The sequence below is a fragment of the Tachysurus vachellii genome, chromosome 20 (genome assembly GCF_030014155.1).
Source record: "Tachysurus vachellii isolate PV-2020 chromosome 20, HZAU_Pvac_v1, whole genome shotgun sequence".
In the NCBI taxonomy this organism is placed as follows: Eukaryota; Metazoa; Chordata; class Actinopteri; order Siluriformes; family Bagridae; genus Tachysurus; species Tachysurus vachellii.
Window position 1 is genome coordinate 8,286,506 of NC_083479.1, and position 13,662 is coordinate 8,300,167.

General features: G+C 37.5%; 1 protein-coding gene across 1 annotated transcript in view; it reads right to left on the bottom strand.

Moving 5' to 3' along the window:
- b3glctb (beta 3-glucosyltransferase b) overlaps nt 1-11,875 on the bottom strand; it is a 48,318-nt gene extending 36,443 nt beyond the window's left edge. The window contains exons 1-6 of the mRNA XM_060896546.1: nt 11,795-11,875; nt 11,625-11,671; nt 8,926-8,965; nt 8,407-8,504; nt 4,812-4,888; nt 4,257-4,368 (exon numbers count right to left, since the gene is read on the bottom strand). Coding sequence (XP_060752529.1) covers nt 4,257-4,368; nt 4,812-4,888; nt 8,407-8,504; nt 8,926-8,965; nt 11,625-11,671; nt 11,795-11,855 — 435 coding nt within the window. The 5' untranslated portion in view covers nt 11,856-11,875. The remainder of the gene's footprint in view (nt 1-4,256; nt 4,369-4,811; nt 4,889-8,406; nt 8,505-8,925; nt 8,966-11,624; nt 11,672-11,794) is intronic.
- Nucleotides 11,876-13,662: the final 1,787 nt, after the last annotated feature.

Below are 13,662 nucleotides of genomic sequence, written 5' to 3' on the forward strand. Positions count from 1 at the left end.
ATTTAAAACATTAATAAAATATGTATATACCATTATACAGTATAGTCTACAGCGTGTACATCCCTGTGTACATCTATACCTTTAAATACTAGCTCAATCTTATATTATTTGATATCATAACATTTACCTCGTTTGAAACAATCTTCCATAATTCTTCAGGACATTGCTATTTTGAAATGTTTTTATTTCATTGAAGAAAAACACGGGTAAATGTTTCAAGAAATTTCCAGTAATAAAGTGTAAATTATAAAGTATGCTATATTTACATTATATATTTATATATATAATAAATTCAACCAGTTTAGTTTAGCTGCCTAAATTAAAACATTTCAACAAAAAAACAAGAGTTCTCCATGCATGCTAAAATGTATAAGGCCTACAAGGCACATTTCAGCATGGATCAAGACAAACCTACAAGCACTGTAAAAACAAAACAAAAAAAATAAAATAAAATTTAAAATATATATAAAAAACAAAACACCTCAGGACCACCTTGTTGGTCCACAGATACAAAAATCCTGGAGTGCAAGTAACCCCTCAGAAATCTAGCTAGGATTGAAAAAGTTGCGTAGGAAAGCTTTTATGCACTGGTTCAGAGCTTACTGGACAATCACAAAGCCAAAAACTAGGAGTAAATTGAGACTTTGCTACAGAAATACAGCACAGTGGGTTAAAGGGCACTCATATACTTCATGCTTATCTTGATAAATTCAAAAACACAGGAGCATAACCAAAAGAGCTAGGTGAGAACTTTCACCAGGATATACTTGACCAAAACATTGATGGGTCTACAATATAATCAGAAATCTCGAAAAACTACCCACTTCTACATCTTTTCTGGTCATTTGGTATAGATTTAATATAAAACAGATGTTCATTTAGATTCATATGTTTTTTTTCTGAAGTTATGTGATCCAAAAGACACATTCACCAAATGAAAATAGGTACTTTTCAAAATACCAAAGTCCTGGTCACAATAGCAACCTTTGAGGGGAGAAACAGCCATTTTCTATAACTAACACACACACACAAAGTTGCATACCCTGGGAGAATGAAAAGATTTTTAAAGAAAAAAATGAGTAAAAAGTCAAAACAAATGTATTTTATTTTTTATAGCACTCAAGTTAATATGTGAGGTGTAACAGAATGGAACAATCATCAAACAAAACATAAAAAAGAAAATAAGGAAATAATCCATGTTCAAAGGTTTGCATACATTTAGTTCTTAGTATCGTGTATTGCCCCTTTCATCAATGAAGACATGCAGTCTTTTTTAATAATTGTGCTTCTAAGGTCATTGTAAATCTAAGGTCCTTAATTTTCTCAGGTGATATAGCTGCAAAGTTCCTGTAAATCTATGGTTGTTTTTCACAAACTACATGTTTGAGATCTCCCCAAAGTGACTCAATGATATTGGTCAGAAGACTGATGGCCAAATCCAGAACCTTCACCTTTTTCTGCTGCAGCCATTAGAGGGTCAACCTTGCCTTGTGCTTTGGATCATTGTCATGTTACAACATCCAAGAGTGTCCCACACACAGCTTATTTTCATGCTGCATTTATCTTCCAATCAATTTTTACTAACTTCCCTGTGCCACTGAAGCTCACACAGCCCCAAAACATAAGCAATCCACCACCATGATTTACAGTCGGGATGGTGTACTTTTCACCTTAGAACTTGTTGATTCATCTCCAAAAACAGTGTTTATGGTTGTCTCTTTAAAGTTCTGTTTTAGTCTCATCACTCCAAACGGCTTCTGCTCCAGAAATTGTGAGGCTTGTCTAGGTGCTATCTGAAGGCGGACCTTTTTATGGCATGGGCGCATCTCCTGACACCTCGACCATACAGGTTTTTCTCCTTATTGTGCTCCTTGAAACAACACCACCACTTTTTTCCAGAGCAGCCTGTATTTCTCTCAAAGTTGTTTGTGGGTTTTTCTTTGAAGAGAAAATAAAAATTCTTCTGGCAGTAGTGGGTAAAATCTTTTTTCATCTACCTGACTTTGGCTTAGTATCAACAGAACCTCAAATTTTCCACCTCTTTATCAGAGCTTGGACAGTTCTGACTGGCATTTTCAAGTTTTAAGAACTTTTTATATCCGTTTCCTGCTTTATAAAGTTTCACTACCTTATTATGCAGGTCCACTGGCAGCCACATGTATCACCACATGAGCTGAGAAACTCACTGACTATTTATGCATAGACACCAATTACAATCACAATGAGTCACAGGTGTGGAAACTTCCCTTTAATAGCCATTTAAACCCCTGTGTGTTTATAATGTGGCCAAAAATTCATGTATGTGTAAACTTCTGATCAGGGTTGTTTAGGTGATTTCAGTTATCATTAGGGTTTAAAAAGGAGTCAACTATGTGATAATGACTTCACATGACCACTATGCTTAAATAAGAAAAAAACATTTGCATCAGTAGTCATATTTTTAAAATAAATGTTTAACAATTTCTTTCAGGGTAAGCAAAACTTTTGAGCACAAACGTATATATATTTTGATTCTACACTATTCACGTAAATGCCTTCCCTCTAAGAAAGATTGTCACATGTTCAACAGAAAGGTATATAATTCTAATTTCCATTTATTCAACGTAATGTAAAAGAACAGACTATAATGTTGATTACCGGCCTGTGTTATCTAGTTACCAAGTATACAATACAGGCAGCGGCCAATGCCTGCAGATCTAGAAGGTACCTGCTTGTGGCAATACATTTCTGCATTATTTGGAAAGATTGTGAACTTATCGATTTACAGGGAAGGAGTGTTTACTTACCACATGCTGTGCTGCATATTGCAACTGTATGTGTCTATGTTTGACATATAGAGCAAGTACGTTAGAAAGAAGCAATATGCTAGCCATGTTCAATTTTAAATAACTAGTTTATAAGTTAAAGCTAAAATCGGTTACTGCAAATAGGTTAATGGTGTTATATTCACCCACACTAAATTTGCTTATTAGATCTATCTTAAGACACAAAGAAGCCCTATATACAAAAGCCAGTAAAATATATATACAAACACCACACGTATTTGCATAGTAAATACACAACTATACAGTCATATGCAAAGGTTTAAGAACCCCTGACAATTTCCATGATTTTCATTTATAAATATTTGGGTGTTTCTATCAGCAATTTCATTTTGATCTATCAAATAACTGAATGACACTAATATTTCAGTAGTGAAATGAGGTTTATTTGATTAACAGAAAATGCGCAATATGCATCAAAACCAAATTAGACAAAGAAAAAAATAAAAATAAAAAAAATAAAAATCACATCAATATTTAGTAGAGCCTCCTTTAGCAGAAATAACAGCCTCTAGAAGCTTCCTATAGCCTGTAATGAGTGTCTGGATTCTGGATGAATGTATTTTGGACCATTCGTCCTTACAAAATATCTCAAGTTCTGTTAGGTTTGATGGTTGCCGAGCATGGACAGCCCGCTTCAAATCACCCCACAGATAGTTGAATTGCTGAATTGCTGAATGATGCACAGTGACACCATCTGCAGCAAGTTGATGTTGTAGGTCTTTGGAGGTGGTCTGTGGGCTGGTTTTGACCATTCTCACCATCCTTCGCCTTTTCCTCTCCAATATTTTACGTGGCTTGCCATTTCTGGCCTTAACAAGAACTGTGCCTGTGGTCTTCCATTTCCTCACTATGTTCCTCAAGGTGGACACTGACAGCTTATATCTCTGAGATAACTTTTTGTAGCCTTCCCCTAAATCATAATGTTGAACAAGCTTTGTTTTTAGGTCATTTTAGAGTTGTTTTGAAGCCTCCATGTTGCTACTCTTCAGAGGAGAGTCAAAGAGAACAACAACTTGCAATTGGCCTTAAATACCTTTTCTCATGATTGGATGTACCTGTCTATGAAGTTCAAGGCTTAATGAGCTCATCAAACCAATTGTGTGTCCCAATTAATCAGCGCTACGTAGTTACAGGTATTCAAATCAACAAAATGGCAAGGGTGCCCAAATTTATGCACCTGTCTAATTTCGTTTTGATGTATATTGCAGATTTTCTGTTAATCCAATAAACCTCATTTCACTACTGAAGTATTACTGTGTCCTTCTGTTATTTGATGGATCAAAATGAAATTGCTGATCCAAACACCCAAATATTTATAAATGAAAATCATGAAAATTGTTAAATATAATATATATATATATAATTATGTCAAATATAATTATGTCACAGATCAAAGTGAATAGTAAATAGTTGAATAGAAAAAGATCTTACTCTCCAAGGGTTAAATCTGCTGAGCACCTGCAGCAGTCTGCCTAAATTGACAACGGTCTCCTCCTCCAAGAAAAAAATCCACAAAGAGCTCTGGCAGTAACCTTCCGCCAAACTGAAAAACAAACGCTTCAGTATATTAAAATGTTTAAAAGCCAATTTGACACTAAAGAGAATGTGTACAGAAACAGAGCTGGCCAGACCATTTAAATATTTTAAGCAAATTTAGAAGGATGGAAATTATTCTGGATGGGAAAACACTCAAAAATCAGCTCTTCCGGAGCCTCCAACAAACAAACAGACCGTTTCCACCAACCTGATATCTAGGTTTGTCTGTGTCTGTTGCTGGAGGATTATATACCTGATATTAAAACATTATTTTAAGTCTGGAATTGCAGGAAAAAGAACTAAACATATTAGTTATACTAAATGAATTACAGATGTACACCATTGTGAGAATAGTCATGCCACACTTCCCTTTATGTACGTGAAATTGTCTGCTATTAATATGCTTGTCCACATCCCTGTATCCTTTTTATGTATCAAAGTGGTGCTCACTGAGGCAGTGCAGGAAGAATCCCCCAGTTTCCATCATATTCTGACAACTCATGGAGTAGCACAACAGCTGCCGAGCTCTGAAAGACAAATAGAAACCTGCTGGAGACGTTTAATTTTCTCGGACACAAGGCTTTTTAATCTCAATACTGCATGTTAAGAAGTAGGCAGCCTGGCAGGGCGTCCATGTGTATTTTGTTTGCTCACATTCGATCTCTAGCTTATACTGTATGCAGTCTGGGATGAAATTAGGTTGAAATTAAATAATTTTCAGTTTTAATTTGAAGGTTTTTACATCCAATGACCTCTTATTGTTTATTCTCTCATGATTTCACTTACAAGTATGTATGATTTCAAATGTCATTTGCATATGGACAGATATGTAAACAACTGCTGAAATCAGATCTCAGGTCCTACCAAACTCAGCATTTTTACATTTACAGCATTTGGCAGTCGCCCTTATCCAGAGCGCCGTACATAAGTGCTTAAATTTCTAACATTGAATACATTAATGCTGGCTCACTAAGTTACATACTTAAGATACCATGAGTTTAAAACATTTGTTCAAAGTTACAATGAAAAAGTGTCAAAGGTGTTTTTTTTTTTGTTTGCTTTTTTTAATGCAAAAGATAAGGAAAGAAGTGCTAGTTGAAGTGTTTCCTGAATAAGTAGGTTTTCAACCCCCACTTGAAAATAGCCAGTGACTCAGCTGTCCGGACCTCTAGGGGAAGTTCATTCCACCACCTTGGTGCCAGTACAGAGAAGAGTCTTGTAGTATACTTGCCTCTTACCCTGAGAGATGGTGGAACCAGTCAAGCAGTGCTGGTAGATCGGAGGGTGCGGGGTGCAGTGCGAGGAGTGATGAGGGCTTTGAGGTAAGAGGGAGCTGGTCCATTTTTGGCTTTGTAGGCCAGCATCAGTGTTTTGAATCTGATGCGTGCAGCTACCGGAAGCCAGTGGAGGGATCGCAGCAGCGGGGTGGTATGCGAGAACTTTGGCAGGTTGAAAACAAGCCGGGCAGCTGCATTTTGGATCATTTGCAGAGGACGGATTGCATTCATAGGTAGACCTGCCAGCAGTAATGCAGTCTAGAAATGTCAAGAGACTGAACAAGTACCTGAGCAGCCTGTGTGGACAGAAATGGCCGAATCCTTCCAATGTTGTAGAGCAGAAACCAACATGAGCGAGTCACATTGGCAACATGAGAGGAAAAGGACTGTTGATTGTCCATGGTTACCCCAAGGTTGCGAGCTGTGGCTGAAGGGGAGATTAGATTGTTGTGCAAGGATATAGCAAGATCATGACCTGGGGATGAATCACCTGGGATGAACAGCAGTTCAGTTTTGCTAGAATTGAGCTTTAACTGATAAGCAGTCATCCATGATGAAATTTCTGCCAGACATGCTGAGATCCGAGGGTGGGAAAGAGAAGATAAGTTGTGTATCATCAGCATAGCAGTGGTAAGAGAATCCATGTGAGGAAATAACTTCACCAAGAGAGTGAGTATACAGGGAGAAAAGAAGAGGACCAAGTACTGAGCCCTGTGGGATGCCAGTGGAGAGCAGATAATAATAATAATAATAATAATAATAATAATAATACATTTTATTTAAAGGCGCCTTTCTGAACACTCAAGGTCACCGTACAAAAAACAACAAAGCCAATCAATTTAATCAGATGTTACTCCCCTTCATGTTACCTGATATGAGCGTCCTTCTCGGTAGGAAGAAAACCATTCCCAAGCTGATACGCAAATCCCAAAACTCCTGAGGGTGGATAAGAGAGTCTTGTGGTTGACCGTATCAAACGCTGCTGAAAGGTCAAGGAGGATAAAGATGGATGACAGTATGGCTGATCTAGCAGCATGTAGTTTCTCAGAGACATCCAAAAGGGCTGTCTCTGTGGAATGTTTCCGAGGGCCATGTGAAGAAGCTTCAAGCTTTTCCTTGTAGAAGGAAGTCTTGGCAGAAGTCACATCTGAGGAGAACTTGGCAAGAAGTGTTCAGTAAGAATCAAGATCTGCATCAAGTTGTGATTTCTTCCACTTTCTCTCTGATGATCTTAGCTCTCTTCGATTGTTACGCAGCACATCTGAAAGCCAAGGAGCAGAACAAGAAGTTTTATTGGGTTTAGTGAACATACAGTAGGGCAGAGGAAGTCCATAGTTGAGGAAAGAGATGAGAGGAAAGTATCTGTGGCCGAGTCCAAGGGTAGTGAGGAAAAAGACTCAGGATCAGGAAGGGAAGAAAGAGTGCCAGAAGCTACAGAAGAAGGGGAGACAGAGTGAAGGTTGCGGCGGGTAAGAGCGAGTACAGCAAGTACCAAAGTGATGAACAAATCACTATAATTCCTGTGCTCAGTACATTTTATTGCTTTACAGAACGTACATGAATCAAACAGACACTGAACTCAAGCAACACTGGAAGGAAAGCAGATGAGAAAATAATGGAACTATAGATTCATAGTGAGCTGGCGTGGACCTTCAAAAGCTCACTAATCTTTAGAACTAAACAGTGTTAGATCATAGCAAGATAAATCATTAATGCCGCACACAATGTCTCGATAAATTAATTTAAGTTACCTTTAGATGAATTTTCCTATTCATAAACCTACATGAAGTAATAGGATTTTAAGATGCTGTATTTTTCAGGTCTAAAATAATAACCATATTTTGGATGTAAATGATGTTTGAAGACTTTGCACTCTGTATAAATGATCTTTGCAGTACAAAGGACTATGGTGTTATGGTGTATATTGCAGGTATATTCATGTGGAAATCTCAGTATGCTCTCATAGCCCAATAATAGTCCTGTAGGCAATCAACCATGACTCAAAATCATTTACTCAGCCTCCAGCCAACAGTAATACAGCAAACACTTTGATCAATAAAAAGCACAGTACCCGTTTAAACTTTGACTTAAAAAGTTACTGTCTTTCACAATTGCTTTTATGGCATCCAGCAGATGCTTAAAAAAATAGAGTTAGGTCTAAAATGAACCAGATTTACAAACATAAAAAGTCAAATGTCAAAACTAATGCCACTAACACCAAAACAGATCATTTTTGCTAAAAAATCTCGTTATAGGCTTGAGCCAGTTGACAATCCTACAGATATTCTGTGGATAATTTTTCCATTCATAGAAGAACAAAATATCTGTTACGGCTAATGGCAAAATGATCGATTGCACCATTCTCCATTTTGAACAGAGTAAACTAAACTACAACTAAATTACTGAACTAAATGTTATGGCATCTGCAACAATGTGATCCAAATGAGGTAATCAAATTATATGCCATCAAAGGGCAATAGTACATAATAAAGATAAATGCTGGCTACTGAATAAATTTTAAAAATGTTTTATTTATTTATTACTTGATACATAATGTACCACTATTACCTACCACTGGGAGTGGATTGTGGGATCTACAAAAATTCCAGGAGTAGCTGCAACTGCGCTTGGCAAAGTCTACCTTTGGCTTGTCTGGAAATAAGTTCTGCAGATCCTTACATTTTGGGGTTCAGTGTATAATGGCTGAGAGAAAACCGTGGAATTGTGATTGTGATCATGAAAGAAAAATTAGCTAGTTTTAGATCTACCTGCTCTTGGGAAATAAGGTGTGCTCTCCTCTGCTTTGCCCTCTCAATGTGGTAGGAGTTCTTTTGACTCTGAATCACAAATACAATTTGCCTTAGTTCTGAGAGAGAGAGAGAGAGAGAGAGAGAGGGGGGGAGAGGTTCAGATTTCTAATCTAAATCAATTTCATATATATACACTGATGAAAAAACAAAGCCATAGAGGATGTTCTCTGCAATTATAAAACTATTGTTACAGGCTGTATAATTCTTACATAACCATACCCATAAAAAAAAAAAAAAAACATTTTGCAGCAAAGCAAATGGATTATTATTGGATAAAGTCAAGGTAGCACACAGTTGTCAGACAATTTAAAAGCCCCTCATTGTACATTTAGGTCACTGTAAGAAAAAGGTAAGCGGAAACACTGAAGGGCTGCAGGGCAACTGTTAATGTTCCCTGCTGCAAACATTCACTGGCTGTCATGAAGGTTATATTCTCCTTCAACATTAAGAGGTCTCTGTGTCACTGGTAAAACTTACCTAATATCTGGTTAACAGGAACATGTATGTTGTGTGTTGTCTGTGGAAACATAAATAATAAATGAATGTTACGAGCCAAGTGCATAAAAACAAATTGTTAAGACTGGAAAGGACTTTAATGATATGAACATCATTACACAGAGTCATTTGATGGTTTATTACTAGAGTAGTTTAACTGCTGCAGGACCCAGCAGTACTGAATTAAACTCCAGGTTCTGAGTTTGCCCTGATGGTGCTCATTTGTGTCCACAAGGACTTATTTGAATGTGTTCCTGTTTAAGTGAGACTCACAGGCAAGTGTCAGGATTCATGTGTAGTTAGTGTGTACTTAGTGTGCCGTTTTAAAAAATGCCCACAACCATTAATACAAGTCTTGAAAAAAGTTTTGTCTTCTTGTTTGCTTTAGAAAAAAAGGCACGCTAATGGATTATAGATCATCCCTTATATGACAGATCAGAATTTTAGCTCTCATTTCCTCATATGTATGTCTAGATGTTTTAAATAACTTAAAACATGCCACCTTTTATTTGATCCCACCCATGGAATGTGTGACTGACAGGTTTTCCTGTAAGATTGATTGTTAAAACAATATCACATGATATCTTGTTTTAAGCCACCAGTTTTGCATGTCAAAAGAGCTGACTACAGGAGCATTCTCGTTTTGAAGCTGAGAAAAGAGGGAAAAATCAGTCAGATCCATTGCCCAAACACTGGGCACAGCCAGAGCAACAATTTGGAATGTCCTGAAAAAGAAGGTAATTTAATAACAGAAGAACTGTAAAAGCTGTGAAGAAAATACAGAAACAGGTGTCACTGACATCAACAACCTTCACCGGGCAGGGGTGAAGGTATCACCATTTGAAGAAGATTTCAAGAGTAGAAATATAAAGGCCATACAACAAGATCTAAACCAAAGATGAGGTACAAACATTCTGTAGCCACAATTAACCTATACAGAAACATTCTGTCTGACAGTTAAGAGAAATACATCCAGTCTAATTGGGAGAAAGTTCATGCAGCAAGACAATAACCCAATACACACTGTCAACACAACAAAGGACTTCAACAGAAGGAAAAAACTTGCACACAACAAAAAAGATTAAGTTTGGTAATTGTCCATTCAGTTGCCAGACAGACTGCAAGCAAGGGATATACAACCAAATATTAAAGTGTTAGTTACACAATCAATCAAACACAACAGTAACACAATAGTAACAATCAGTAACACAATCAATCAAACACAACTTTATATATATATATATATATATATATATATATATATATATATATATATATATATATATATAGAGAGAGAGAGAGAGAGAGAGAGAGAGAGAGAGAGAGAGAGAGAGATTTAGACTATTTAGACACACAGGATCGCCTTCAGATCATCTCGAGGTTTGTTTTTACAGCCCATGGATGCATCCCTTTGTTCCTACTTCCACTGCTGCTTAGCCACGATTTTCCCTCAAACCATTGAAGACATAGATTTGCTGCCAGGGTAAATATTATTTTTCATTAGTATTTAAAGAGTTTATTCTGTCTTCCTATAGAGAACTGACCCAGATACAATTGGCCATATTAAATCTGCTGCGGTGGGCGTCTCTCTGGCTTACAAATGACATAAATGCAATGCAGCCTGTGTTTTGCTATTGCAAGATCTAAGCACAGGCAGCCAGTTGTGTGATGCACCTCTGTATGGGGCACTATTCTTCTCAATGGAATAGTCCCCAGCAGCTTAAAGTGGCATCTAAATGCTATGCCCACATCATAACTATAGTTATGCAGATTGCTTTGGATGCTGGGACTGATAAATTGATTTGAACTGATGGATACTGATCTGATTTCATTATCAATATTATTTTGAAAGAGAATTAAATATATATCAAATGTGTGGCTAAGAGTAGTGTGCACCCATTAGTTTTGATAAATGCTAATGGAAAGACTCGTTCTTCCCTAAGCTGTAACTGCTGTTGGAAATCATCTGGGGTGTCAGCCACTATGGTTCAACCATCTGTGTTCCATAGCTCAAATTTTGAGAAATATGTCTACAGAAAGTCCACTATCACTTTGCAGCACTTAATAAGATGTTTTAACATACATCATAATGTACTTGAATAATTTATATACAAAGATGGATCCACGTCTGCCTTATGTATTCATTCAGAAAGTCTCAGCTATCTATTCACCATATTCACAGTGCTTCTGTCATTACAAAACCTACACTGGGATTCTGGCATTCAGGTCTCCAGAGATAATGTATACGAGCCTGTTTATGAGCATCTAGATTCGTATTTTCCCTGCTGTTGATAAGTTTTTTGTTGACCGTTTTACACTTAAAATTTATAATCTGAATTAGAAAAATTCAGATTTACACAGATTTACATTGTGTAAATCTGAAACAAGATAAAGTTGACGTAATGGTTTCTGTGCAAGTCCATGTTGGTTTCTTCTCATTTCCCCAAAAATTACAGTAGATGAATATTGGTTACACTAAATAGCCAGTAGGTGTGCATGTGTGTATGATGTGTTGTCATATACTGCTTTCCCATTCAGGCTGGGTCCCTGACTGTCTCTGGTTCAACTGTAACAATGACCAAAAGAAAGCGATTAATTAAACTGAATGATCAAATAAACTGGTAAAGGAATATTTCTGCTGTCTACAGATGTCTAGGTGGAAGAGTAGAGTTTGTTCTCACTTGAGCGCCACCTGCTGGATCTTCATGAACGCCGCTGAAGAGAGGAACTGCAGGAGAACATACAGGGAAATAATGTTCAGTACATCGTGACAAACAGCATGAGATGAGAGATGAGACACAACTCCAGACGAATACTGAATCTATAGGTTAGTTAAGCCGTGTTTACTCACCAAAAGACAGTAGAAAGCACGATAGAAATGTGACACGTCCCACGATGTCGTGTTTATTCATGGCAAAATGCTCACTGGTTATTAAGTGAGGCTCTTCTTATAAATTATAAATAAATGGCGCCCACTAGTGGTGGTTAGGATGTAATAAACAAGATGGCGCCGATATTCGATGGCTTTTAAATATCAACTTTATAAAAATCTAGAAACAAAACCAAACTTTTGAAAAGCTTTTAATAACACTGCCCTAGAAACAATTGAAAGACGTTTGCTTTTATACGTTGACAAACTTGATACATAATCTTTGTTTTGGCTTGTTTGTCTTGGATGTTTTTTGTTTGTTTGTTTGCTTCTGTTTTTTATTCTTTGCTATTTTATAATGCACACAATGCTATGAGTAGTAGTGGCGGTGGTGTTAGTAGTATCAGGCAGAGGTGGATAGGACAGTTCAAATCTAATCTGTAGTATGACAAGGCATCTGTAAGGGTTGAGCAGTGTGTCATATCATTTCCTTACAATGGCAGATAGAAGTGGGACACAAGTATGTAAACTCAGCAGCTATTATATCAGGACAAATAGAACTCTCATAGTCAAAATCAGACCCTATCCAACTGAACATGCCACACAGAGGCTGAGCATTATAACTGGGCCTCCGTACAGCTCCATCAAACCCCTACACTCACTCACTCACTCATCTTCTACCGCTTATCCAATCAAACCCCTACAGATGATTCCAAATGCAGCACACTTTGTTTTCAACCATCACAAAATGGCCTCTCTTTGTCTCTGTCCTGCTGCCCACATCAAATGCAAAGTCTTAATGCTCATGTAGAAGACCTTGTCACCCCCTACCTCAATATTCTCTTTGAGGTTTATGTTCCCTCCCACAACCTGCAATCAATTAACTAACGAAGATTGGTGATGTCTTTTCAGAAAGGTATGGGGTTCCTTTCCAGAACCTTCAAACTGACCTTCAAAATCACCATTTCAGTGGTGAAAAAATACACTTGCAACCTAATTCCATTAGCAAAGTCTGTTATTGTCTTAAAACTTATTGGCTAAATAACCACGTTTTCTGTGAACATTTAACTAACACCTAACTTGTCCCCACTCAGAAATAAATAAATAAATATATAAATAATATTTACACTTAGGGGGCACGGTGGCTTAGTGGTTAGCACAATTGCCTCACACCTCCAGGGTTGGGGGTTCGATTCCCGCCTCCGCCTTGTGTGTGTTGAGTTTGCATGTTCTCCCCGTGCCTCTGGGGTTTCCTCCGGGTACTCTGGTTTCCTCCCCAGGTCCAAAGACATGCATGGTAGGTTGATTGGCATCTCTGGAAAATTGTCCGTAGTGTGTGATTGCGTGAGTGAATGAGAGTGTGTGTGCCCTGCGATGGGTTGGCACTCCATCCAGGGTGTATCCTGCCTTGATGCCCGATGACGCCTGAGATAGGCACAGGCTCCCCGTGACCCGAGGTAGTTCGGATAAGCGCTAGAAGATGAATGAATGAATGAATGAATGAATATTTACACTTACTCTGCCTTTACACCTTTACTCTGTCCACATTTGTTCTTTAGTACTCATTTAAAAATCTTGTATAGTAGCACTACTTGTATTGTCCTCTGCTTGATATACCATATACCATATGTATTTTCTCATTCGTATGTCACTTTGGATAAAGGTATCTGCTAAATGAATAAATGTCAATGCAAAGTAGCATAAGTCAAAGCACAAGTTGATGAAACATGAATAAACAATACCTGTCAAAATAAAAGTATAAGCAGTAGTAAAACATTGTTGAAAGAAGAGATGCTGGAGGTCTTGAGGTGGGCATTGCCTGTGTGTAGTTATTTCAACTGTCAAGCAGA